The sequence below is a fragment of the Urocitellus parryii genome, chromosome 9, assembly GCF_045843805.1.
Source record: "Urocitellus parryii isolate mUroPar1 chromosome 9, mUroPar1.hap1, whole genome shotgun sequence".
In the NCBI taxonomy this organism is placed as follows: domain Eukaryota; kingdom Metazoa; phylum Chordata; class Mammalia; order Rodentia; family Sciuridae; genus Urocitellus; species Urocitellus parryii.
In genome coordinates, this window is record NC_135539.1 from 14,266,610 (window position 1) to 14,294,101 (window position 27,492).

The following is a 27,492-nucleotide window of genomic DNA, read 5'->3' on the forward strand; positions in this document are numbered from 1 at the left end:
ATTACTCAATCATGAGTTCTTTCCCTAGACTGAGCTTCTGAGGGGCAGGAATGTGTCTTTCCATCTTTGTATCCCGGGCACCAGTATGCTACCAGGAGTTTGAGGCTGGGTCCCAAAGACAGGCAGGCAGGGGAGCGCATCATCTCACCTGAATCTCACGTGGGTGCTCTCAGGAACAATCACCTCCTCACAGATCTTCTCCAGTGCAGGCATCCAGCTTGTGGCCAGGTGGCAGTTCTGTAAGACCACCCAGGTCCCTTCTTTTATGGCATTGTTTATCATTTTGGCAGCAATAGGACCTTGGCCTTGGCCAAGGGAGATGGTCTGTGTTTTGGAACCTCCCATGCTAAGGTCATCTGCAAACTTCAGCAGGCCTGAGACCAGGAAGAACAGGGGGTTTGAAAGAGGATAGGCCAGTTAAGCCCATGTTGCCAGTAAGGAAGGGGACATTTAAAAGTTTGCATTCACAAAGAAACTCATTGACTTTTTTTTTTTTTTTTGAGGGTCTCAATATTTTGCCCAGGATGGCCTCCAACCCATGATACTCCTGCCTCAGCTCTCCCACTAGCGAGACTAAGGTGTGTGCCAACACACTTGGCTTTCATTGGTTTCCATTAATTACAAAATAAATATCTCTCTGAAAGAGCTTTAGACAATCTAGTAAGATGGCAAATGAAGGCTTTTGCTCTAAATGTGTACACATTCTTGCTGTAAAAAGTGTACAGACTGAAAAAAAAATCAGGGCTTGAAAGAAAGGGAAATTGTTAGGTGCCAAAAATGAAGAGGAAACTCAAAACTGGAGGTGTGCATATCACCAAACAAATAGGAACTGTGTTTTTATGAATTTTAATAGGAAATATAAGAAATTATATAGTGAGATTAAGTCTTTTTCATGACTCTATTCCCCAGGGGTAGCCAATGTTATTAGATTTGTGAATCCTTCCAGAGATATTTTATGCACATACCATTAAATTATATGGATTACAGAACGTTTGCTTGTTTCACTTAATGATGTATCTTATAGTTCTTTCTCCTATCAGTATATATGTAAAGACCTTATGCTTTTTACTTTTTTGGAATAGCAAGACATCAAATTTAAAAACCACAGAAGAAAGACCTATACACTTGATTAAAGTCTTTATGCTTTATGTCTTGAAAAAGTATTTTTGCCATTGGAAAATACCATGTTTTATTTAGCCAATCTAGAGGGTGAAGTTTTGACAGGATGGGAAACTTAAGCTTTGAACTCCTAGGAAATGGGAAGCTGGAACTGAGATGTATGGGTGTACCCCTCAAAGGGCTGTACTTCAAGAAGACCAGAAATCTGTCTACTAACTTATGGAAGTTTGTCACTGATTTGGAGCTTGGGTGAAAAAATATAAGCAACAATTCTCTGGTGAGAATCAAAACACTGAGTTCAGACCACATGCAGATGAGGGGTATGAATTCACAAAACCTTCTGGTAGAAAATTCTCTAGCTGAGAAATTTTCCATGAAATTGGTCCAGAATGTCAACACCCCTGGGGACCCATGTTTGCATAGAGAAAGTTGTCCTGTTGGGACACTCCTAAAACCCAAAGTATTTGAGACTTCTACAAAATAACACAACCTTAATTATTGTGGACTCACTTAAAAAGACACAAACTACAGGAGGAAGTACATTACTAAGAGGGATAGTCAGCACACAGAACAATCAGATTCCATAGATTCTCTGTGATAGGTAAATGGTGTCCCTCCCCAACTTATAAGCTGAAGTTCTAATCCCCAGTGTCTCAAAATGTGACAGTAATTGGAGACAGGTCTTTCATAGAGGCAGTTAAGTTGAAGGCAAGGAAGCAATCACAACCTACTGGGGGGTACTGGGGTTGTAGTTCAGTGGTGGAGTGCTTGCCTAGCACGTGTGAGGCACTGGATTTGATTCTCAGCACCACATATAAATAAATAAATAAATAAATAAATAAATAAAATTAAGGTATTGTGTCCATTTACAACTTAAATAAATAACTACAAGGGTTATGTGAAAAGTATGCAGATATGAAGGTGCTTCCACAAGCCAAAGATAGAATAATATGAGAATAAAAAGAAAATGACAGCAGTGGAAACAAACACTAACATATTTGAAACATAGAATATGTTAAAATCCATGCATTCACAATAGTATAGAAAAACCAGAGTGGATCACTGTTCACTTCGGAGATTGCCAGGGCGTCAGTTCAATATTATGAGTGCTAGTAAATAAAAAGAATCAAGCATCCTTTCTGCCCATCCTGTTTGGACTATTCAGAGTAAACCCAAGAGTTGACAAGGGAAAAGAGTTTCAGCTAATGAATGTGGAAGGAAGAACAGAATTAAAATATCACTATTTCACAGCCTCTAATGAAATAATGGATCTTGGTAATGATTTTCAAAGGCTGCTGAAACCATTAAGTCAGTGGTTCCCATCACTGATTGGACACTAGAATTTCCTAAAAAGCTTTGTAAAACACGACGCCAGGGTTCCACCCTCAAGATTTTAATTTAATTGGTCTAGTGTGCATTGAGATCTCTCTGAAAGCTTCACTAGGAGGGACACAGAGCCAAAGAGGTTTCCTCTGAAGTCATCCAAACTGAGTCTGAAAGGGTCAGAGATTGCTCCCTGGCAATAATCCCTTGGTGCTCCCAGGAACCTGGAGCCTGTTCATTTCAGCTCTCCCCTCTGCCCTCCTCCCAGCAGCAGGGTGCTGCTGGCTTTCTACCTGGTGAGGGTAACAGCCAAACTCCTCAGCTCTCACAGGAGAGGGTCAATCTGTCTCTTGTGTTTCTTGTACTCTTTCTTCATTCAGCAACAGAGAAAACTAAAGCCCTGAGAACCCAAAACCACTCTATTCCTGTCAATGACTCACATCCTTCTGTATCACCAGATAGTCTGGAAATCTTGGAATCGTGTATTTCTGGAAAGTTACACAAATCGGGTAAGGGGTGGTTACTTCTGGGAGGGTGAGAAGAAGGATGTTCCTACACTCCATGACGGGCTTTCTCGACCTTGGCAAGAGTGATATTCTAGACAGGGTCATCTTTTATTGTAGGAATTGTCCTGTGCACTGCAGGCTGTCACGCAGTGCCCTCAGTCTCTGTCTTCTAGATGCTAGTAGCATCTCTCCTTCCAGTTGGAACAACACAAAAGTCTGCATGTGTTGTGCAAATGTCCTCCCTGAGGAGGCAAAAATCCCCCTGCTAGAGCCATAGTCCTATACTTTTGTGCTGTTTGATTTTTTTAAACTATATGCAGTATTAATTATCCAAAAATATTTTAATTAAATAAGCCAGAGAATATTAAGACAAAGATAAGCAATTAGCAGTCAGTAGACTGAGACTAGCTTGGCCCTTGCAACATTTTTAGGAAAATCAAATTTGCATGACTTACCAAGATTTTAAAATGGGTCATTTCTACATTTCAGGTCTCTCATGAAAAATCAGATGATCAAGGTGATTCTGGGTTCATCTTCCCAGATGGCACAATTCCCTGGGTGCTGATTAGTGTTACCCTTCTAGGCAGGAAATGAAATATTCACTCATCTCAGTCCCTGAGGTGGTAACAGGCTAAGGTGACTGTTACTGGCTGGGCCTTAATTAAGCCAGGCGAGTTTGTGATCCCTGCTATCAAGGACACACCCCTGTCAAGCATCCACACATTCTGGGCTTTGAGATTCCTCATATAATATTGTGTTCTTACCTGCCATGGGGTCTGCACCTGGAGACAACACGAAAATCAACGGTGCACAACAATTGGAATCCTTGTAGGATCCCTGGAGATCAAATGTAGGGGCTTCAATGTACACCTTTCCCATGTGATCAGAAATGAACTCCCGAATGGCCGGGACTATCTTGTCAGGCCGCAAACATCTGAGGATGACCATCCTGTCTAGTCCTTGGAGGGACTTCCAAGGTCCGGGGAATCTCTCTTCATGGGGCCAGGCTGAGTCATAGATCATCTTCCACTCCTTCGTATTTTGTGCCAAATGTACCATCAGGCCTCTCAGTTTGGGTAGCAAGGATGCCCGAACCACTTCTGCCCACGCCTTCTCAGACAACCATTCGGAAGCTGGGTTGGGGTAGGGGTTGTCTAGGGCAACACCACCGGTGAGAAGGAAGTACCACATTTCCTCATTAATTTCTTTCTTCTCTTTCAAGATACCTACAGTCAGCAGGAGGGAGAAGAGCAGCTTGTCCTTCTCAAACAGAGAGCGGCACACGTTGTTATAGATGCTCAGGGTGAAATGTTCAATGATGTAATTGATACGCAGTTGCAGGTCATCGCTCTTAGCACTGTGGGCCAGGGAATGCATGTAGAGGTTGATGAACCATGTCAGCGAGTACTGGTACATGGGCTCGATGTGGGCCAGGTCAGAGATACAGAAGAATATGGTAGCAGAGTGCACAGCCACGGGCTTGTAGCCCATTCGAGTTGCATCGATTTCCATTTCTGTGGAGGAAGCTATTTCCTGCTTCTCAGAGATCTCTTCAGAGAGCAGTTTGGAGGAGGACAGAACTTTGATGGCGGTTTCGTCCTCAAGGATATTGCCCTCAGACAGGGAGAGGACCTCTAAGATCTTATCTTCAATTTCTTTTAACTGCCTCTTGTTCTGGGCACTTTCCACAATTAACATGTTCTTTTTTTCTTCCAGTTCTGGCTTCTCCTTGGCAGCCACGATGCCGAGGAGTTGGTCCTGGAGACCCAAGGGGGTGATCATGAAGTTGAGGAGACAGACTTTCACGGCAACTTCAGGGAGGTAATGTGGGTTCCTCAGACGGGTGGTGATGTATAACTTAAAATCCCTCGAGTATTCGATGATGTTTTCACCCAGCCTCATGTATTCTACCCCCTGCTGCTTAAAGGTCGCCTTGAGCAAGATGGGTTCAATAAAGGCATCCAGCTCTTCTCCCACGTTTTCCAGTAAGACAGGGGTGCCAAACTGCAGAGCATTCTCCAAAGTCCTTACGTAGGTGGCATCTGAGAACTTGATGACAGACAGTTTATTCACTTTCTCCATGTTCTTGATCCACTTATTGGCCTGACCCTGTGGGTCGATCATCAAGGCCCAACGTCTAGAATTAGACACAATGATGCCATTGTCAATGGAGAAGGAGTCAATGGGAAGCCCAGCAATCTGCCAGGCACGGATTTTGACAGGATCCCCTAATGTGTTGCTGAGACTGAAGTCACTGGAGCGCGGGATAACCCTCTCCTTACAGTCGGCCAACCACTCCTTTTGGCATTGGGCCCGATAATCCACTGTGAAGGCGCCCAGATAAGCCACGGTCCCAGAGGACACTAACACGTCCCCTGTCAGATTATTATAGCGGATCCCCAGCTGCCGGGCAGCTTCTGTCCATCTGTCCTTCTCTCCACCAAGACCACTGATTAACTTCTCTGCCCTGATAAGCTTTTGGGAGCAGATTTCAATGTTTTCCTCCAGCGCATTTTTCTTGGTGTTCATCTCTTCGAATTCGTCGTTCAAGGCCTGGAGACGGTCTTCCACCAGCTTCAGCTCTGCGCGTTTCTGGTTTAGCTTTTGCATCTGTATGTCCAACTTGCCCTCTGCCTCCTTCAGTCGCTCCCGTTTGGGAGCCACCACCTTGGCCACGCGATCATACACCTCCATGGCCCTCACCCACTTGCACAGACCCTCACAGGCAGATGACACGTTTTTAATGACAGCTGGCTGGAATTCTGGGTGATCAATAAATCTTTCCCGGATCCGTTTCATGATGAATGGGGGGATATTGTCTTTGTCATATGTCTTGAGACTCTCCAAGAACTTCAGATCTCCAAGAACCTTTTTTGACACTCCCCAGAAATCTTCTATCATCTTACCTGTTTGGTACAGGAAACAGAGATAGACTGTTGATGGCATTTTGCCTTCTACTCTCTACTCTCTACTGTCTGCCACTCCCTCAAAGTGTAAGCTCCTTCTTTGTTTTCTAGAGATGTGAAGTTCTGCACCAAGGCCTTGGGATTACAGGCGTGCAACACCATGCCCAGCATAGTTTCATTTGTTTACCTTTGTGGTGCTGGGATCACACATGCTAGACACACTCTAGCACTGAGCTATACACTCCCTCCAGCTGACCTTCTCCACATCATCTCTGCTTTGTTCCTTGGACTTGGGCTACAGAGTACCTCCCTTCAATTCCTCTATGATCCCCAGTGCTTCATTACTATGAGTCCTTTGCCTAGGCTATAAGTGGCTGACTAGAACAAAGTTTTCAATTTAAAAGTTACCTCCATCCAGAGGTTTCCCTTGATTTCTCTTCAAAGGGGGAAATCTATTTTGAGATGGGGTCTTCTATCTCCCCCAGTGGCTCCCTGCCATTTTCTTTTTTTTATTTGGAACTAGGAATTTAACCCAGGGATGCTTTACCATTGCTACATCCCCAGCCCTTTTTATTTTTTATTTTGAGTCAGGGTCTTGCTAAGTGGATTAGGGCCTCGCTAAGTTTCTGAGGCTGGCTTTGAACTTGTGATCCTCCTGCCTCAGCCTCCAAGCCACTGGGATTACAGGTGTCCATCCCCACACCTGCTCCAGTGTCTTCTTTCCTCATCCTGCTAGCAGCTCTGTTCTCATGACAGCATTTATTACATTCAGCCATTTTTTGTTTACTCTCTACTGTCTGCCTCTTCCTCAAAGTGTAAGCTCCTTCTTTTGTTTTCTAGAATTTGGCCTAATAGTCAGCTATCAATAAATATGAGTCAAGTGTTGTCTCACTATCCACATTGACAGGTGGAAAGAGTGACAGGAGCCAGAATCTTTAGTTGTGTATTTGGAATATTCTTTCCCAAGTCTGGGAGGCAGGTGGATGGAACCCAGTCAGTCCTTGTGAGGAATGGTGTGAGGCAATGGTCTTGGGGAAGCAGCCTGTAGGCTTACAACTGGGCAGGAGGCCACCCATGGCCAGTCCTGAAATGAAGCCATGTCCTTATCCTCCTTAGCACCTGTCATGCTAACAATGAATCAAGTGAGTTTCAGATCCCAACCTGAAGCAGGGCTCTTTTTCTTGACATGTTAGAAAAAATGCAAGAATCTTTTCAGCTCATGATACCAATCTAGGGTTCATCCAAAAAAGCTGTACTTTGAGACATTATAGTGACTGTGATTTGTTCATTCCTAAGGGCAAGCACAGCAACCAGCCCAGATATTTCCCATGAAGGTTTTTGGTTGCACTCTGCAAAATGATCTGCTTCATTTGAATTCCAGCTAACTCAACTGTTCTTTGGCTCCATGCCAACATACTCACTAAATTCTACAGGTTTGAGGTATATTACTCATGATTTGCTTAGATTTTATTGATGGATTCTGTGTTGATCATCAGTGATCCAGAGTGAGACCTGACATCCATGACCAGTCCACACTCTGAATCTCAGTAGGTCTCAACCTGACTGCACCTTCCAACTACCCAGGGAGTTTATAGAAAGAATGAATGCTCCGGTTGCACGGCAGACAAATAAAATAAATCCTTCGAGAGGTGGGGCTTCAGCATTCTTCAAACTCCTCAGGTGATTCTAGTACAGCCAGGATGCAGGCATACTGATGAGCTCACCCTTGCTCAGGCTGACTTTTTGTATCTCTGTGGCTTCCCTAAAGAATTATTTAAGAAAGTCTGCTCCCCGCTTGGCCATTCTTCAACCACCTTCACATGGTTGCTGGTCTGAAACGGGCCAGATAGGAGGAGATGGGAAGCATAGGGAAGCAGGAGACTGAGGATCCTAAATGAGGGATCAGCGATTTCTGACATTTCAGAAGCAAAGAAGGGACAGCAGGACTGTTTCCAGCACAGGAGTCCTTGTTCAGTTCTAAGGCACTGTTTATGTTTGTTTGTTTGTTTTGTTTTGTTTTTGTACTGGGGATTGAACCCTGGGGCACTTTACCAACAAGCTACATCAAGCCCTATTTTCTATTTTGAGATGGGGTCTTCTTAAGTTGTCCAGGCTAGCCTTGAACTTGCTGTCCTCCATCCTCACTTCCCACAAGTCACTGGGATTATGGGTGGGCACCACCGCACCATCTGGCTCTCTAAGGCACTGGTCTTAATACAAGGTCCTATAGCAAATTCACATTTTAAAGAGAATAGATATTCACTTATTTATAATAATAATAATAATATTATTATTATTATTATTATATATTGCTGCTCAGTGACCTCATATAGAGAGTTCTCCTCCTGCCCCTCCTGCTCCTTCCTTTCCTCGCCATCTCTGTCTTACTTCTCCCTCATCCCAAACCACCAATTTCTCTCTCTCTCTCTCTCTCTCTCTGTCTCTTGGTATATGTGTTTGTCTTCTTTCTCTCTCTTCTTTCTTCCCTCTTTTCTTCCCACTCATTCTCTTTCTCCATCTCCTTGTCTCCACATGTCTCTCTGTTTCTTTCTCTCAGCATTTCTGCCTCTTTTTTTTTTAATTTATACATGACAGCTACATTTCTGCCTCTTAATCTCTGTTTCCATCTGTTTCTTCCTTCACATTCCTCTGTCTCTCTCTCCTCTGTGTCTCACGGTGTAGGTGTGTCTTTCCATTTTCACCTCTCTCTTTCTGTCTCCCTGTCTTTTTCTTCCTCCTAATCCCCCCCCCCCACCCGTCTCTCTGTTCACTGTCTTATCTTTGAGTGTCGTGTGTGTCCAGGTATCTGGGTCTCTCTACATGTATTTCTCCAATCTTGTAGTCTTTCTCTTTATCTCTGCTCATGGTCTCTCTCTCTCTCTCTCTCTCTTTTTCTCTCTCTCTCTCACACACACACACACACACACACACACACACACACACACATCTGGGCACTTTTCTAAATTCTTCCAAAACTCAGTGGTTCTGCCTGAGGCCTGTGGCCGATGGGGTGGGGAAAGGACGCTTGCATCCTTTGCCAGGGAAGAGCGGCCTGGCTGGGGTAGGCTGGGCTGGGGGTTACCGGAGCCGCTGGGGTCTGGCTTCCTTTCCGGCTTCAGCCCCTTCATGACGCAGATGCTCTCCATGACCAGCTTGACAGGGCCAGGTGGGTTCTGCATCGACTTCACCAGTGAGATATCAGCGGGATTCAGGGTGTCGAGAGCAGCAAGTGCGGCCTCAAGGGCTGGCATGGCCTCAGCCAGGTCCCCCTCGCATTCGTTCTGTGGAGCACAGGGATGAAAGGAATGGGTGCCCAGAGCGCAGCATGCAGCGGTGAGGCAGGGCTCTGCTCCTGGAGAAAGCAAAGGAGGCAGGAAGAGGCACTTCCTGCCCAGATGCCCTTTAGGTCAGGGCCTCCCTACAGAACACTGGACTGAAGGGTGGCTCTGACCACAGCGGGCAGCAGGAACATGAGCCTGGCATCTTGGGGCTGGAGTTGGGATATCCTGGACATTTGAGCATCCATTTTGTATGTGTTCTTAAAAAAAAAAATTAAACATTGTTCAAATCAAGGCAATTAGCATTTCTATATCTTCAAAGATTGAAATTTACACAGGGAAATTTCAAACTCTTCTAGTTATTTTTAAATATATAATAAATTACTGTAGATTGTAGTTAGCTCTCCATGCTATAGAACATGAGAACCAATTCTTTCTATCTGGCTGTATTTTAGTACCTGTTACTAAAATTCCTTTAAAAAAAAGTCAGAAAAAGAAAACCTCTACTAGAATATTTTTAGATTGAACATGTTCAGAATGCTTATTAATTCTGTTATTTTGCTAATGGCCACTATTCTTTTAGTTGGAATTGAAACTAGTTGGATTGTATACATCCTTTCCTTTTATCTCCTTAGTTAATAAAATCTATAATTCTGTCTCTGAAAAAAAAGAAAGAAATGAAGCATTTAATTTTTAACAAGTTCCCAAGAGGTACAAAGTGGGTGTTTCCCCTCCATCAATGGGGGTAGGTTGAGAGGAGAGCGAGTCAAAGATGAGCCTTAGAGGTGAGTGACAGGAGCAAGTTGAGGAAAGAAACAAGACCCGAGGGTGGAGGTCAGGAAGGGGTGAGGGTCCAAGATGGGGCTGGTGGGAACCAGGGTTAGGGTGAAGCTGGGCACAGGGCAGAGTTTCAGGCAAGGTGGGTTAGTGATGGGGAGAAGGATTAGAGCTGGGCAAAGATAGGGCTGAAGTCAGGGAAAACAAAATGGTGTATGTTTTATTCATCATTTGCTAATTTAAATACACAATTAACACAATGGAGCATTATCCAGCCATTAAAAAAATGAAGTAGTGATGCCTGCTAGAACAAGGATAAGCCTTGTAAACATCTTGCTAAGTGAAAGAAGCCAGACACAAAGGGCCACCTGTTAATACAATTCCATTTATATGAAATGTGCAGAATGGCAAATCCACAGAGGCAGAAATTAGGTAAGTGGTTGCCCAGGGTTGGGAAGAGGAGGGTACAATAGAGAGTGACTGCTAATGGGTCTTATGGGGTAATGAAAATGTTCTAGAATTAGATAGTGGTGAGAGTTGCACAACTTTGTGAGTGTACTAAAAACCACTGACTTGCACAATTTAAAAGGGTGAATATTAATAAGCCATATGGATTATGTCTCATTTTTTTTAAAAAAAAACAGCTTAACATGAGAATATTTTAAAACCGAAAGGGACTTTATGGATTAGTTAGTAATCCAATTATCACATTCTATCAAAAATGAAAATTAAAAAAAAACCCAAGGATGCACAATGAGTTGGCCAAGGTCACATAGCTTTTACTCACAGAGCCAGGATCTTGGCTCCCCACTCCATGAACTCTGTTAGTTCCCCAAGCCCAAGGAGTCATCACACAGCCACGGGGGAAGTGAAACTTCACAGAGAATGGCAATTCTTAGGCAAGTTAAAACAAGCATGTGTTGAAGTCTTTCTATCCCTCAGGGCTACTGTGATAGGCAAATACACAAAACCTTCTTACATGTGTGTGTGTGCACATGCATGATACGTATACTGGTGTGTATGTTGCAGAATGTTTCAGGGTTTCTGCTTCTCTACAAACATAAAGCAATGTTTTATTTTGCTTCATCATATTGAAACTCCACACCCAGTCAACCACATCAGATGTCCTATTAAATTGTACTATGGAATGTCCTGCTTCAAGTGGCATCAATGGCCCAGGTTTGGGGCAACTCCAGCTTGCTCACTCTTTATCTCTGGCACATGCACCAGGTTAGAAAGCAAGAGGAAAAGAACACAGGTTGGTCCCTACTGTTTGGTGGCAGGGGCAGCCAAGGGTGTTGGCTCAGGAGTAGTTCTGGATACTTGGAAATTTCAAGGATCCCAGGTGCCCGAGGCTTCACATCATCAATAACTCCATGTTGCTTTTTTATAATGTTGCCAGACAACGAGTGGCTTGTGCATGCTTCATGCCCCCATTGTGCCCGGGCAGCTCCACTCCTTTTCCTAAGGGATAAGACCTGGATTCCAGCTCAGTTTTGGAGAAAGCAAGTTTGCCAAATCACTCAAAGGGGCCTCTCATTATGGCATTATCTGTAATAGTGAGTCCCAGCATGGGCTGTGCCTCGGAGTCACTGAGCAGCATTAGAACATCCTTGTGGTCAGGCTCCACACCCAGAGGTTCTGATTCATTCAGGCGGGGTGGGGTCCAGGCATCTGCATTTTTAAAACTCTGAAGGTGATTCTGACACACAGCTCTGTTGAGAAATCCACTTGACACCATCAAAACACAAAAAACAAAGGGCAAGAGGGAATGAACTCCAATGCCCAACAGGGGAATGGCCACTTGATTGTGTGATATACCACCTCGAAATGGTCAGTATGATGACCATATGTTTGTGATAAGATGTTAAGTGAAGAAAACACAGCGTCGTGGAAATGGCAATTATACGATGACCTCTGTGATATAAAACTGTGCCTGTGTGTGGACAGGGATGAGAGGGCTAATTGAAGTTGAAACTTGAAATCGTTTCATATGTGTTGTTGCAACATTTGTATGATGAAAACCCTCACAATTAAAAATGGCCTGTGTCTTGGCAATGCCAGGAAAACCAGGGCTGTTAGTCCAATGAGCACAGCGCACTCTGATGAAAGGAAGTCAGTCTGCAGCAACCCTGCCACCTTATCCTCATTAAAGGGGGAAGGAATGACTCATCAGCTCCTGAAGAGCTGACCCTTTTAAGCCAACTGCTGCACTTGTGAGTTGAATGTTTGGGAGTCTCTTTCTCTTACAGTATCCCAGTCTTTCCGTGTGAGCTCCACCTGTACTGTTGAGTCTCTAGCGCGCAGTAGGCACCGTATTGTGCATCTGCCATGTGATGTCATTTGGAGGGGTTCAAGGTGAGTGGAGGGATATTAGCATCCTCACAGGAAGAAGGGCTACTGCCCTGAGGGATTCAGGAAGGGAGTCTGGTCCACACCAAGCCTCAAGCAAACTGCAGGGTAAACACAGGTTTCTTCCTTCTTCTCCTTGTGTGGTTTCTTCCACCTCCTGAGTCACCTCCAGGATGTCACTCCCAGGAGTGGGGATGGCGTGGCACAGCGTTCAACCTCACCCCTCTCACAAAACCTGAGCGGGCAGTTTATGCCCAGGTGTGGGTGGGTGGGGATCCTGGGTCATCGCTCACCTTCTCCCACTCCAGCAATCTGCTGCCTCACCTGAATCTATGGAGCAGAATCCTGGGTGTGAGGTTCCCCTTCCACATGGCCCCCACGTGTGTGAAAGGCGGACCTTTGTCACACGGTGTACAGGGCAAGGAACGTCGGCTTTGGAGAACAGCTAACCTGTACCTTAAACTCTGGCACCTGCTACCAACTTTACCTGTTTTCCTCTTGGTACCCCCATTTTATAGATGAAGAAAGTGAGGCTGGGAAAGGGGGCGGAGCAAAGGTGGAGCCCTGACGTGCCTGATCTCGCACAGAATGCCCAAGAGGTGCAAGTTCACGTGGCTTCAGGGGGCAGGTGGGTGACATGAGACTGGAAAGTGGGCTAAACAGGGCTTTGGTGGACTGTGACACGCAAAAAACCAGTGTGTACCCTATGCAGCTGATGGGTGCAACCCAGGAATGCAGGATTGATGTTGCCAGAATGCCTGAGTTTTAAAGGGAAAAGCTAATTATTTGAAATTTTTATTTGAAATCTCCTGATTTTTTTTTTTTTTTTGTACTGGGGATTTAACCCAGGGGTGCTTTACCACTGAGCTACATTCCTAGTCTTTTTTATTTTGACACTTTCTAAGTTGCTGAGGATCTTGCTAAATTGCTGAGGCTGGCTTTGAACCTGCAATCCTCCTGCCTTGGCCTCTTCATGTTGCTGGGATTACAGGCATGTACCACTGTACTCAGCTTGAAATGTCCTAATTTTTAAAAGTTGATAACTATTTCTATAAATATAAAATATTATGTGCATTACAGTGTCCATGTGGGTCCTGGGATGCCAGCTTGCAATGGAATAAGGGTCAAATGCCTGGGCTTTGGAGTCAAAGAGCTCTGGGTTTGAATGCTGATTCTGTCACTTGGTAGCTATGTAACCTCGGTCTTGTATCGTGATTTTCTTATTGGGAAACTGGGAATGATGCTACTTGCATTGGACTGATGAACCAGGTATTGCAGGCCATGTGAACTAAGGGTGGGAGAAAATAACCTCCACGAGGAAAGAACTTGCTCTATTGTGTTCACTCCTAGCTTTCCACCTAAAAAAGTGCTAGCACATAGTAGGAGCTCAAAAAGTACTTGTTAAATGAAAAAATACCCACTAAGACACCACAGTGCTGATGAGCATTAGCTATAATTATTTGGTTATAGAAGGCACATTACCCACCAGATTATGGTTCTTGGTGCCTGAAAGTCACTGTATTTTGGGGGTGGGTATGTTATTATTCTCTTTATTATGGTAACCGTCACCATTTTTATGATTTCCATTTGTCTTCTGTCCAAGCCACTATAATCATGAGTAAGCCTTCATAATCCAGGGTATCACCCCCCCAAATATGCCAGAGGCCAGGTCTCAGAAACCACTAGAGAAAAGCTAATTTGAAGGCCTGTCCTTTTGGAGAAAATGCCCATGACCTATTTAAGTAAGAAGGCAGACACAGGCTACTTCTTACAGAAGCCCATGTTTGAAGAATGGTGGAAAAATTTCTCTAAGTGCCAAGAAAAGAGTATAGGGACCTAAAGATAGTGCCATGAACCTTAAATTCTAATCCCACCAAGTAGCTCTGCAGCCCTGGAGGGCCATTTCACCCCTGACCTCAGTGGGATCAACTCTCAGATATTGATACCTGTCATTTATAAGTCTCAAGATGTTTGTGATGCCCAAATGGAATTGTGTGCTCCAAAATGCTTTGAGAAATACGAACCACCACATCAGTGTCAATCATATTTTCTTCCAATATCTCAATGTAAGCTAAGACCTTCTCAGAACTTTGGTATAAGAACCACCTTCAATAGGGTCTTCTAGTGTCATTTGACAGATATCTGTTCCCACATCTAAGACATGACAGAGAAGAAGGAAAGAGATATTTGGATGCCTAAAGGAGGAGCATCTGGGTAGAACAGCCAGTGCAAAGGCCCTGGTGTGGGAGTGTGCCTTACGTTTATATAAGGAATAATCAGGAGGACTAGCCAGTGTGCCCAAGCAGAGGGAATGACAGAAAAGTAATAACAGAAGAGCTAAGATCATGTTATGGTTTTTTGGCTTTGATTCTGAATGAGACAGAGAATGTTTGGAAAATGGTAATGATTCTTGGAGAAAGCCAGGTGTCAGAAAGCCATAATTCATTACTAGCTGTGTGAAGGCAGGAGAGTGGCCTAATCTTCCTGAATCTCACGGGTCTCATCTGCAGGATGGGCGTGACATGCACATCCTGCAGGGCTGGCTCCCTGCTCTCCTTGCTGCTCTCCATACCTTGATTCCCTGGGCAACGGCGGCAGCAGCGTTGGCCTCTTTCTCATCGGCCTGAACCAGAAGCTTTTTGGCATCAGCTTTTCTAGTCTCCTCTTCAATCTTCACCATCATCTTAGCGGTCTCCTCAGAAGTTTGGATGAGTTGAGGTTGAAGGGCGGTCAGTTCTACTTGCATGACGGCCACCTGGCAAGGACAGAGGGGTGGGAGGTTATCCAGGGTCAGCTGGGTCAGTGCAGAAAATGGCAAAGTTGGCAAGAGTTGACCGCATCTCCAACAGATGCAGAAAATATGGACTAATGATTTGGACATGGTCACGGGTCACATTTGTTGGTGGTGTTGCTCTCCTTGATTTTTTAACACTTAGTTGTTGAATTCATTTGTGTGTTGGGGTTATCAAGCTCCGTGCTTGGTGCTAGTTATACAATGGCAAACTAAACCAATTTTAAAGGAATAGTTTCTTCCCTTGTTCTTTATAGTGTTGGGGAAAGATAGAACAAAAGCAAATTAGGAAGTTTTAAAATAAAAGCTGCATTTTTTAAAAGCTATATAGGAAAATACACATATAAGGGGTGCTAGGGATTGAACCCAGGGCCTTGTGCATGCAAGGAAAGCACTCTACCAATTGAGCTATAGCTCTAGCCCTAGAAGGCACCTTTTTTTTTGGGGTGGGTGGGTACCAGGGATGAAACTCAGGGGCACTCGACCACTGAGCCACATCCCTGGTCCCTTTTTATATTTTATTTAGAGACAGGTTCTCACTGAGCTGCTTAGCGCCTTGCTGTTGACTCACGATTCTCCTGTCTCATCCTCCCAAACTGCTGGGGTTACAGGTGTGTGACATCACACCTGGCAGAAGGCACTTTTAAGGCTGATTTCCAACAGTGCTGAGGTCTGAACGTGCTCTGCCTCCCTGCCATTCACATGTTGAAGCCTAATCCCTAAATCAAGGCTATTTGGTGAGGCTTTGGAGGTAATTAGGTTAGATGATATCATGGAGGAGGGGACCTTGTGATGGGATAGATGACCTTATAAAAAGAGGAAAAGACATGAGATTTCTCTCTTCCCACCTTGTGAGGATAAAGCAAGAAGGTGGCTATCTAAAAGCTAAGGACCCCAAGTTAGACCCAGTAACCCCAGAAGCAGAGCAACAGAGGCCACCTCTGGTGTTGTCTTCCATCCCTCTGTTGGAGTGTTTGGGCTTGTTGTATACAGCACAGGCCAACCTACTGTCAATCAACCCATTGCCTCAGTTCTTTACTGGTGGTAAAAATCCACTTCTTAATATGGCTCTAATTTTAGACGGTTTGTTAAGTGGCTCCAAGCTCAAAATCAGTTCATAACTCATCTCCAAGCACTTTGCTAAGGAGTGTTCTTGTGTCAGCTTATTTAATTCTCATGTTAGCCCCATGCAACAAAAATTGTTATTATGGCCTTTTTTATAGAAGAAGAAACTGAGGCCCAAAGAGGTGAAAAATAGGTGGTAAGTTGTAGAGCTGGAATTTGAGCCCAGGTCTGACCCCACAAAGCTCAGCTCTTACCCACTTACCTTATCCAGTTCCCCACAAGAACCGGACAAGTGAGGTACTTGCCCCAGGCACAGCTTAAAGGAGCACAAAAATATTCAGTACTGGGGCTGGGGTTGTGGCTCAGGGGTAAAGCGCTTACCTAGCATGTGTGAGGCATTGGGTTCAATTCTCAGCACCACATATAAATAAATAAAATAAAGATCCATTGACAAGTAAAAAATATTTTTAAAAAATATTCAGTCCTCTAGATAAATAATACCTTATTGGAATCTTTTAAGAAATCAAAATTGGTACAGAAAAATCCACAAGGAACAAAATATTAAAATCTTTAATAAAGGCAGGATCCTGTGGGATCAGAAGGCAAGTGAGGTGGGCTCTGTAAATGCAGGCTCAGATCCTGCCTTTATTTAGTGCCCTTGTAATTTCTATGCCTGAACAAGGGCCTCACCACATCCACTGAGTCCTGGACCTCTCAGTCCCTGTACTGTTTTGGCAGTGCTTACTTGGGAAGCTGCAAAATCGAGTTTCTGCAAGCCCGTCAGGTAGCGGTTCCGCATCATGTCCACTTCCTGCCTCTTGATATTCAGGAGCGTCTTGAAGGTTAGAATCAGCTCAAGGTAGGAGGTGGGGGTGACATAGTTGTGTCTTCGGAGCGTGTTGTAATAATCAACTGACAGGTTCTTCACACTCTCCTGAAAATATTTGCACATAGAGACGACCCTGCCAAGGACACCAAGGTGGTTAGGCAGGATCCAAGTTCCAACAGGGAGACTTGGCACAACTTTGGTAACAGACAAGAGGGTATGAGAAGGCACATACACCGATTGTGGCCCATTTAGAATGCAGCAGGTCCTCATAGAAGAGGCAGCAAAGGATGGAGAAGGTGAATATTCTTACTAGGATGATCTTAAAGGTCATTTCTATCCTGATCCCTTTGATAAGTCACTGGAGCTCAAGCAGGACTTCCTAACCTTCAGCAGTCTGAAGAAGCTTTCTGACTACACAGAATAATGTTTTTAAAATGCATAAAATAAAATATATAAGATTACCAAGGAAATCAATTATATTGAAATAGACTTTTCAAAATATTTTTAAAACTAAAGTTCGGATACCATAATATGTATGTTTATTGATATGTTAAATCAGGAGTTACCAAACCTTTCCTGAAAAGGGTAAAATAATAAATATTCTAGTGTTTTTGAGTCACATGCTGTCTGTCACAACTACTCAACTTGGCAGCTGTAGTATGAAAACAGCCACAGACCAACCATGTGTAAGCGAATGGGCATGACTTTGTTTCAGTAAACCTTTATTGATAAAAACAAGGTGTGGTTTTGAATTTGACACATAGACCATGGTTTGCCAACCACTGTATTAAATAACAAGATTGGGCAGCAGGTCTAAAAAACATAATTTTGAAGGAAGTGATATACGGAGGAAACTTTAATGATTAAATCAGTTAAGAAAAGAACTGTGATTCCCACTGGTAACAAAGTCACAGGCCCTACTAATCCAACTGGGGTTTACTGTTTAAATTCATCCTTGAAGGAAATGCAAAATACCAGCTGGGTGTGAGTGGAAATGGAAAGATGCAGTTCATCCCCAGTCATATTCCCAAACAAACCAAATTCTACTCATGAGCCTATGGATCCAGATTGATGGTTTTTGGTCTAGAGAATAAAGTTCAAAAATCTCCAAATGGAACTTAAGAACATTGATCCTCTGACCCCTGTCTCCTTTGTTCTTCATTCATTTATCTGAAAAACCAGCCATGGAGCCTACTATGTACCAGGCACCTGCTGGGCACTCAGGATGTAGAAGTAGACACGGTGGGTTGACTGATCCTTGTTTTCATGGAGTACTCACAGTGGTTTTGAATCAAAACGAAGTACTGTTTTTAGCACATCTGTGCTTTTCACATAAAAGAACATATTTTCACCCTGGCATGAATCAATTTTCATCCCCTTGGCAGCAAGACGTGACTGCATGTCCTAAGACTATTGAAATCACTGTATTGTCAGATCCAGGTCCTCTCAGCTATGATGATAATACATGCCCAGGCTCCTTCTGAACAATGTATTTTTTTTCTTTTCCAGAAAAGGTGCCTTATTAAATATCTAAATAAGTGTGACTCAATTTAAAAGTGTTCAGACCTCTTCTACATGTAAATTAAGAAATCTTTAAAACAATAACATAAGTACAGCCCACGTAAGGATTTTTAGCTTAGAATACTGTGGGTACTAAAATGTGGCTAACACTTACTCTGTCCGAATGTCATCCTCAAGCTCCACATCCTCTAGAAATTTGTTGGCCACCAACTCCAGGGCGTCTGTGGGCCAGGACTGGAACCAATCAATTGTGCAGCAATTGATGAGTGAAGGGAACATCCTCAGGCGGTTTCTGAAGGCATCCCCAATTGGACTCATGGCTAATGAAAAGTCGACTGTGTTAATTTCCTTTCTCCAAGGCAGGGAGGTGAAAGGGAATAGGTATTTCCCAGGGTTATGGTAGGGCAAGGTAGTGGTTATCATGAGATATTTTCATGTAACTTTGTGATGAGATTGCCATGTATCACAACAGCCTCTGACCACCCTCTCAAACACACCATTATCCCTTATGGATCCTTGGGGCCTCTTAGAGTGGAGCCCTTTGATCTACTTGCTCTATCTATGCTGACTCCGACACAAGGGAATCATAGACATCTTATATATAGTTACTTATAGAAGTTGCCATCAGCTAATTTCTGACCTTGTCTTCATATGACTACAAATTTTGCATATTTCTACATCTCTAATTCTATTCATTATTTACTGATTCTCAGTGTGGTTGAGGAAGCATGATGCATAGGTGGAACTATGGGGTGGTCAGTGTGGCTCAAGAACAGAGAGAAGAGGAGCTTGGTTTGAGATGAGGGTACAGAGGATACAAGGGATAGTCTGATAGGTGGCCATATGAGAATACAGGTTAGAAATTTTGACCCTTATCCTGATGGAAAGCAATTAGAGAGAGTATGTGTGTGTCTATGTGTTTGTGCACACACTTACACACGTACACACGGATGCACAGATACAATGATCATATTTGAAATACATAAAAAAAATCATCCTGGCTCAGTGAAAAAGAAAGCTCTAGAATGGACAAGAGTGGAGGTAGAACAGTTAAAAGGTTTCAGAGGTGAAGTCTGGGTAGGATGACAATGACTTAGCAGATGTGAAGGTGACAGAGATGGAGATTAGAGGGTGGCTATGACAGACAGTGAAGAGGTAAAAATCACCAGAACTTGGTAAGGAGAAAGAGGTATTAAACACACCTCCTAGGCTTCCAGATAGATGGGGGTGTCATTCAGAGAGAGAACATGAGGTGTTGATCTGTGCAAGGGTAACGTGCTAACGCGTGCTCTTTCTCAAAGGAGAATTCAGAGAATCAGGAGAGAGGAGCAGGTGTAAGTTGTTAGGTAGTTGTTAAAAAGAAGAGTGGAAGAAGTTGCTAAAGAAACTCCAGGCTGAACTTGGGGTATTTTGGTTGGTTCAACCATGGGACCATGATAAAGGGATTGAGTTTAGGGTTTGGAGAAGACCCTAAAATACTAGGGGAGAAAGGGTAAACTGAGCTTGCTTCTTCTCACCAAGCACAATGTGGAGATTCTTTTTCACTCTCTCAATAAAGAAGTTGTACATGGAAAGAGGAGTGACCTCTATCTTCTCTCCTTCTGTCCTGGCGGCTGATTGCATCTTCTCCACAATGTCAGCCTTCTCATCAGCTGGAAAGATATTGGGCACGTCGCCCGTGTTCAGAAGCATGTTGATGTCCTCCACAAAGGACTCATCCTTGATCTGGTTATCGGCGAAGAGGAACACGGTGCTCTTGACGGCCACCCCCACCTGCAGCATGATCTTCTTTAGGTCCTCACGCCAGTCATTGCTTGTGTAACTCTTTGTGATCTCAATCTGGTAGAGCTCATAGGAGTTCATGAACGTGGACAGTTTGGTGGCACTCTGCCGCCCGCTGCCCCCAATGCCCACCAGGAGCAAGTGGCCCTTGTTCTGCTTCAGAACTCTGCAGATCCTGGAGATGTGCTCAATGGCAAACCTGAACATGACCAGGGACATGGGGGCCTTGCTGACATTATTGAACTCTTCCAGGTAGTACTCCAGGACCGCCGTGAGATGTTTTAGGTCAGTGATCTCATCATAGATTTTTTGATCACTTTCTGGCTTGGAGAAATCCCCAAAGAAGAGGCTACGGATGTTATCATCAACAATCTTTCCAGTGGGTGACAAGTGGATGAGCACCTGTGAGAAAGAGGAGTTTTCAGTTGGCCACTCAGCTTGTGGCCCTAGTAGGCTGGCAGTGGGAGGTGGGGAGGGGAGGGAGGAGGGGCATGTTTGTTTCTTCTGAGCACATCCTTAAGGCATGGTTTCTCAATAGCTGCATGTTTTAAAAATGTAATATGTGCATCGGATGGTTGTAAAAGACTATGGTGAAAGGACATTAGAAAGAGTGTGAAGGGGAAGGTTGGTCTATTTACTAACCACTTAAACACTGGTGGTCAAGTTGGAAGGTCCTTAGAGAGAGCAGAGGAAGGATGGTATCATTTTTCAAGTCCTTCCTCACTCATCAAACAGAGGTCTGCACCTCTTCTCCAGGCACTACCCCTGGCCCCTGCTCTGTGCCTGGAGAAGGAATGCTTTAGATGTTTCTTCTTGCTGATACTACAGCCTGGCATTGCTTTGCACTGGGCCTCTGACTATAATATAAAATGCTTCTGCAAATTTTTTATGGAGAAATCACAGCTTCTTAGCAATGGGGGTAGAACTACAGGATGCACATATATAGTTTTAAATTTTTTTCTTTTATTAAAATGAAAAAGAAAATATTCACAAATGGAAGATCATTATAATCTTCCATTTGGGCTTTAATAGGGCCTCAGTCAAACCATGAAAAATCTTTTTTCCTCCCTCAACTCTCAAATAAATTGACCCTAAAACTGCTTTTTTAAGTTAATTATAAACAAATAACATCATATATGAAACCACTGTGAATGGATACAACTTTATGTTACTATAGAAATGAAGCCAAACTGGACCAAGTAAAGTACCGCCAAATCAAATGGCCAGCTGATGGATGCCCGCAGTAGCATTTCCTGAGATTCAGAGCAGAGTGGTGAGTCTCTACTGGGAAGGGAACTGGAATCTGAGACTAACATGGTCAAACACTGGGGACCATTTCTGAGGCCAAATGGTCACAGAATCTGACTTACCTTCTCCACAGTCTGCTTGAAACAACTGGAGGTGGTCTCTTTCACCATGTTAAAAAAGACCTCTCTGTCCTCCTTGTCAACCAGGCGATCATAAAACACCCTATAAACCTCATGGATCCAGAGCCGGATAAATTTTTCAAAATCCTAAAAATCCAGAGTTAATTATATGAATGAGTGGAAGGTGGTATCTGAGGTGATAGGTCTCAAGCAGTATCTAAATTCTAGGATTGAGATAAAGTGTATAAAATATTTAGCATGATGCTTAGCATGAATTAAGTGCTTAATAAATCCAGCTATCCCTATCATTATACATCTAAGCATATTGCTGAATGCTCGTGGTAATGAAATGATGGGGGCTCACCTGCAGGTGGGTGTGAGGGCACAGCAGTACCCCCTGGATCACCCGTGAGAAGTCCCGCAGGTTAAACACATAATGGGACTTGGAGGGAGTTGGCAAGAAGTTCTCTACTGCAGCTCTGTAAATTGTCCTGGTTGCTTGTACCATCATCTTTCCATGCCTTGGAAGGAGGAAGAAGGCCGATCATTCAAGAAGGGGCCAGAATGGAGAACCACCACCCCCCAACCCAGGTCAATATCCAGGAAACTCTCACCTTAAAAATGCCACATCGAATCCTTTCCCAAAGTGCCAATCCGAAATAGAACCAAAAATCTTGGTTAAAATGTCATCCTCAAAAGCACTGATGGAAATGATGTTCAAATGGCGAGTGAATCGACCTGGAGAACACACACATTCTAGTTTGCACACACTCATGCTCCCTGGACCTAGTGACCTTAGGACACAGGACAGTTGGGTTTCACTCTGCCTTCATGTTCTATTGCTCTGCTGTCCAGCATGTCAGCCTCTAGCCTTATGTGGCTATTTAAACTCAAATTAATTAACATTAAGTAACACTAAAAATGGATTTCTTCAGTCTCTCTAGCTTCACCTCAAGTGCTTGAGAGCCACACAAGGCAGGTGGTTATTGCACTGCTCAGTACAGATACAGACCGTCTAGTGATGACAAAAGGCCTGTTAACAGCATTAATCTAGTGCACAGGATTATGTTTTAAAAATTAAAACAAGAAATAGTTATTCAGAAATAGTTCTGTAGGAAGTACCTCCTTCATTCATTTATTTTCCATATACCAAATTCACTCCCTTCTCCAATTAACCACTATTAATTTGGTATCTTCTGGGAGGCTGATGCAGGAGGATCACAAATTCAAAACTAGCCTCAGCAACAGTGAGGTATTAAGCAAAGCAACTCAGTGAGACCCTGTCTCTAAATAAAATACAAAATAGGGCTGGTGACATGGCTTAGTGGCCAAGTGCCCCTAAGTTCAATCCCTGATACCCGCCCCTCCCCACAAAAAATTGATATCTGTTAACCTACCTACTCAAGATATCCATATCTATCTACCTATCTATATAAGCTTTATTGATATATCAAAATTAATTAACATATTATATAATTCACCCACTTAAAGTACATAATGCAATGATTTTTAGTATATTCAGTTTTGTGTAACCATTACTACAATTTTAGAACATTTTAATCACCCCTAAAAGAAACCTTGTACCCATTAGTAGTCATTCCTCATTTTCTTACCATTTTCAGCAACTAATAATCTACTTTCTGTCTCTCTAGATCTGCCTGTTATAATTTTATTTTTTAAAAAGTTTCATTATAAAGTAAGTCACAGATTCAGAAAACTACACAAAACCAATGTATAGTTTAGTGAAGTCATTAAATCCCCTTACCTCCATCACCCAGGACAAGAAACAGAACTCTACCAGTCCTTCATAGGACCCCTTCCATGGGCACCATTCAGGTCATAGCTCTCTCTCTTTCCTCCTTCAAAAAGTTATCACTAGCTGGATGTGGTGGTGCACACCTGTAATCCCAGCAGCTCTGGAGGCTGAGACAGGAGAATTGAGAGTTCAAAGCCAGACTTAGCAATGGTGAAGTGCTAAGCAATTCAGTGAGACCCTGTCTCTAAATAAAATAGAAAATAGGGCTGGGAATGCAGCTCAGTGATTGAGTACTCCTGAATTCAATCCCCAGTACCTAAATAAATATGAAATAAAAATTTTTTAAAAAAGTAAAAAGGGCTGGAGATGTGACTCAGTGGTTAGGTGCCCCTGGGTTCAATTCCCAGTACCACCAAAAAAAAAAAAAAAAAATCATCCTGACTTTCCCTGTAATTCCTATGTTATATTTCTTAATGGTTTTCAGCACTCAAATGTTTATTCTTAGGCACCAGAGTTTAATTTCTGCCAATTAAAAGTACTTTACATATCTTTAAATTGTTTTTTAATCCACAGGATTTCTCCACTCCCCATTTCTCTTTTCTGTTGTGGATCTAGGTTGTTTGACCTGTAGAATTTTGTTGATTATATACCCCTGGTGTGGTTCACCATGTTCCTATCTCTCTGTGTTTCCTATAAATTTATAGCTGGATCTAGAGAGAATCAGAGCCAGGCTTCATCTCCTTTGGCCAGACTGTAGGTGCTGGTGTGTTCCTTCATCAGAAGGCACACGATGGTGCTTCTCGTTTGGTAATGCTGGTAGCTACTTGTGCTCAATGGCTAGATCCATCATTTGTAGAGGACTGCAAACTGATGTTTTGAGTTATTTCTGTTTTCATTTTAAAAAATGTTTTATTTTTGCAGTGCTGGGGATCAAATCTAGGGCCTTACGCATATTAGGGAAACATTCTACTACTGAACCACATCCCCTTTTCTATAGAGACAATTTCCTCATTTACTATATAGTTATATAGTGGTACATATCATATGAAAAAGGATAATGCGGTGTACACCTGTACTCCCAGTGACCCAGGAGGACTGCAAATTCCAGGTCTACCTTAGCAATTCAGCAAGACCCTGTCATTTGTCAGTAAATTAACAGAACTGGAGAATATCATACTAAGTGAAATAAGCCATTCCCAAAACATCAAAGTCCAAATATTTTCTGTAATAGGCAGATGCTAATTCTCAATAAGGTGTGTGTGGGGGGGTGGTTAGGGAAGAATAGAAGTACTTTGGATTAGACAAAGGGAAATGAAGAGACGGGAAGGAGAATGGGAATAGGAAAGATGGTAGAATGAATCAGACAATACTATCCTGGGTGCATACACAATCAACGTAATTCTACATCAGATATAACCAGAAGAACAAGCAGTTATACTCCATCTATGTATAATATGTCAAAATACATTCTACTATCATGTATAACTACTTAGAACAAATAAAAATTATTATAAAAATAAATGATAAATGATTAACAAAAAAAAGACTGAGGATGTAGCTCAGTGGTAGAGCACTGTTAGCTCAATCCCCAGTACTGGGGGGGGGCGGGGGAGTGGTGGGGAGGAGTGTAAATGCTTGATTCTGTTTATTAGTTGTAAACACAATGAGTTGTTCCCTATCAACTTCTGAAGTTGACCACCTCTGATTATGATGATTGATTATGCTTTCATGGATTAAAACATATTTTGGCAAACATCAATACATTGAAATCATCATCACTGTTGAAGTTGAAATGTTCTTATCTTTGGTCAGTGAGGGCCTCTTTTTGTTGGCTACTGAGTCCTTCTGACATACCTCTAGTAGTCTCAGATAGCTTTCTCACTATCTGGTATATCAAGAAGCGACAGGCTTATATCATGTTTCCTGACCCAAACAGTCAGTCATTTCTACAAAAAAAACAAAAAACAAAAACAAAAAAAAACAAATCCTGGTTTCTTTTAGTAGGAAATTGGATTTCAAGATGGCAATCTGGGTGGTAAGCCTGCTTGTTGTTAGTGAGTTGATCATTATTCCTAGACCTTTTCAGTGGCTATCATGGGACCTGATGAATTATTACTGCATTTCTAGCTCAAGTCTAAGGCCACAGGGCATTGACTTAACTACTTGTCTATTACATCTTGATCTTTTTCCCCTTCTATGCTGAGACTCCAGGACACAAGGGATAAGAGAAATAGAAAACTGCATAATTACTCATTTGTATAATCTCACTTGGCATACATAATGCCCTTAGAATAAGAAATATAGTACCACTGCCAGTTTTTTTTCTTTTTTTGTATTAGGGATTGTACTTGGGGCACCTTAACCACTGAGCTACATTCTCAGCCTGTTTTTTGTATTTTATTTAGCGACAGGGTCTCACTGAGTTGCTTAGCACCTCACTAAGTGGCTGAGGCTGGCTTCGAACTTGAGATCCTCCTGCCTCAGCATTCAGAGCCATTGGGATTCCAGGCATGTGCCACTGCGCCAGGCACCAATGCCATTTATGATAAATTTTTGTATGCTTTCTCCCGATGACCCCTCCATTTTAGATTGTTCTGTATCTATATCACTGAATCCTGTAATCTCTCCCATACACATATTATAATCTCTCCCATTTAGTCTTAGTTGAACAAGTAATCCTATGTTTTATGCTTAATTCCCAGTGGTTTCATTGATCTCTGTGTAATATTTTGATTGTTTGAACACCATCAGCGAGGAGATTTCTAAGAAAGTGCTTATGGATATAATAGTTTCTGTGTTTTTGTGTGTTGGTAAGAATTTTCCTTTTGGGCTGGGGATGTGGCTCAAGTGGTAACGCGCTTGCCTGGCATGTGCGGGGTGCTGGGTTCGATCCTCAGCACCACATAAAATAAAATAAAAGATGTTGTGTCCACCGAAAACTGAAAAATAAATATTAAAAAATTCTCTCCTCTTTTTCTCTCTCTTAAAAAAAAAGAATTTTCCTTTTATTAGTTAAAGGTTCTGTTATCTAGTTATCTGTATTTGTGTGGGGATTTGGGAAGATTCAAAACCTGAGTTGCTGTTGCTGTCATTTCCTCAAAATTCTTCCTTAGTTTTTCACATATAGATGTGTAAATTTATAGTTTGCATGTGTATACACAACATACACACAAAAGATATTATCTGTCTGTCTATATATATATATATACACTGACATATGTAGGTTTTGCTTTTTTAAAGGGAATAGAATAATATTTTATATATTATTGACGTGGGACCGTTGTTAGCTATGTGAACCTGAGGAAGTCACTTAACCTTTTGATGAAGGGATAAAAATAGTACTTAATGTTGATTTATGTTTGCTCAGTGTTATACGGACACAGACCCATGCCAAAGGTGCTCTCAATACTGTACTATGTTGCCTCAATCCTCAGTTTCCCCATCTCAGCCCCAGCTAATTCTCAGCTAGACAGCTGGTTCTCTGCTGAACACAATTTCTTCAACAATCAGCACCTGTTATGATTGTTCCACGACTGGGTGGTATGGTAGAGACAAGACTGCTCTGCCAACCAGGGACGTGGCCAAACCGCCTCCCTCACAGCTGAAATGGCTCAGCTTCTTCACCAAGTGACAGCTCTACCTCATCTTCATTCCTCCTGACTCTTACATCAGAATTGTTAAGATACGCATCAGATTGCGTTTACTTCCAGGGAGTACCAACCTAGAACAGGGTCCCTGCTTCCCTACTGCCCTCAAGCCTTCTTAGTGCCCTCTCACCAGGCACCCCAACAGGTCTCCCTGCTACTCGGATACCCTCACTGTGGACAATTAATATGCCTAATTTCATTGACTACAAATGTATTCTTGGCCAGTGCTGGGCATTGGGTTTTATTATTGGTTTTTTCCCAAAGATCATAGCTGAAAACTGTCTGCTGTTATGTGGGATGGAAACACATTCCTTTTTGAACAGCTAAATCTTAAATAGAAAAAAGTAACACACCAAGTGCCCTGCTTCTCACTAGTGAGAGCAGTGCTGAGTTTGTGGGTGCCAGGTTCCTTAGATCCCACCATAGCTAAACCCATAGCAAAAGTGTACCTCAACTCTACTCTGGAGGTGGAA

At 42.9% G+C, this 27,492-nt stretch overlaps 1 protein-coding gene across 1 annotated transcript in view; it reads right to left on the reverse strand.

Moving 5' to 3' along the window:
• Dnah3 (dynein axonemal heavy chain 3) overlaps positions 1-27,492 on the reverse strand; it is a 155,250-nt gene that overhangs the window by 15,926 nt on the left and 111,832 nt on the right. The window contains exons 44-53 of the mRNA XM_077802616.1: positions 22,231-22,354; positions 21,981-22,137; positions 21,620-21,763; positions 19,985-20,651; positions 18,622-18,787; positions 16,863-17,079; positions 14,834-15,016; positions 8,937-9,135; positions 3,713-5,854; positions 149-374 (exon numbers count right to left, since the gene is read on the reverse strand). Coding sequence (XP_077658742.1) covers positions 149-374; positions 3,713-5,854; positions 8,937-9,135; positions 14,834-15,016; positions 16,863-17,079; positions 18,622-18,787; positions 19,985-20,651; positions 21,620-21,763; positions 21,981-22,137; positions 22,231-22,354 — 4,225 coding nt within the window. The remainder of the gene's footprint in view (positions 1-148; positions 375-3,712; positions 5,855-8,936; positions 9,136-14,833; positions 15,017-16,862; positions 17,080-18,621; positions 18,788-19,984; positions 20,652-21,619; positions 21,764-21,980; positions 22,138-22,230; positions 22,355-27,492) is intronic.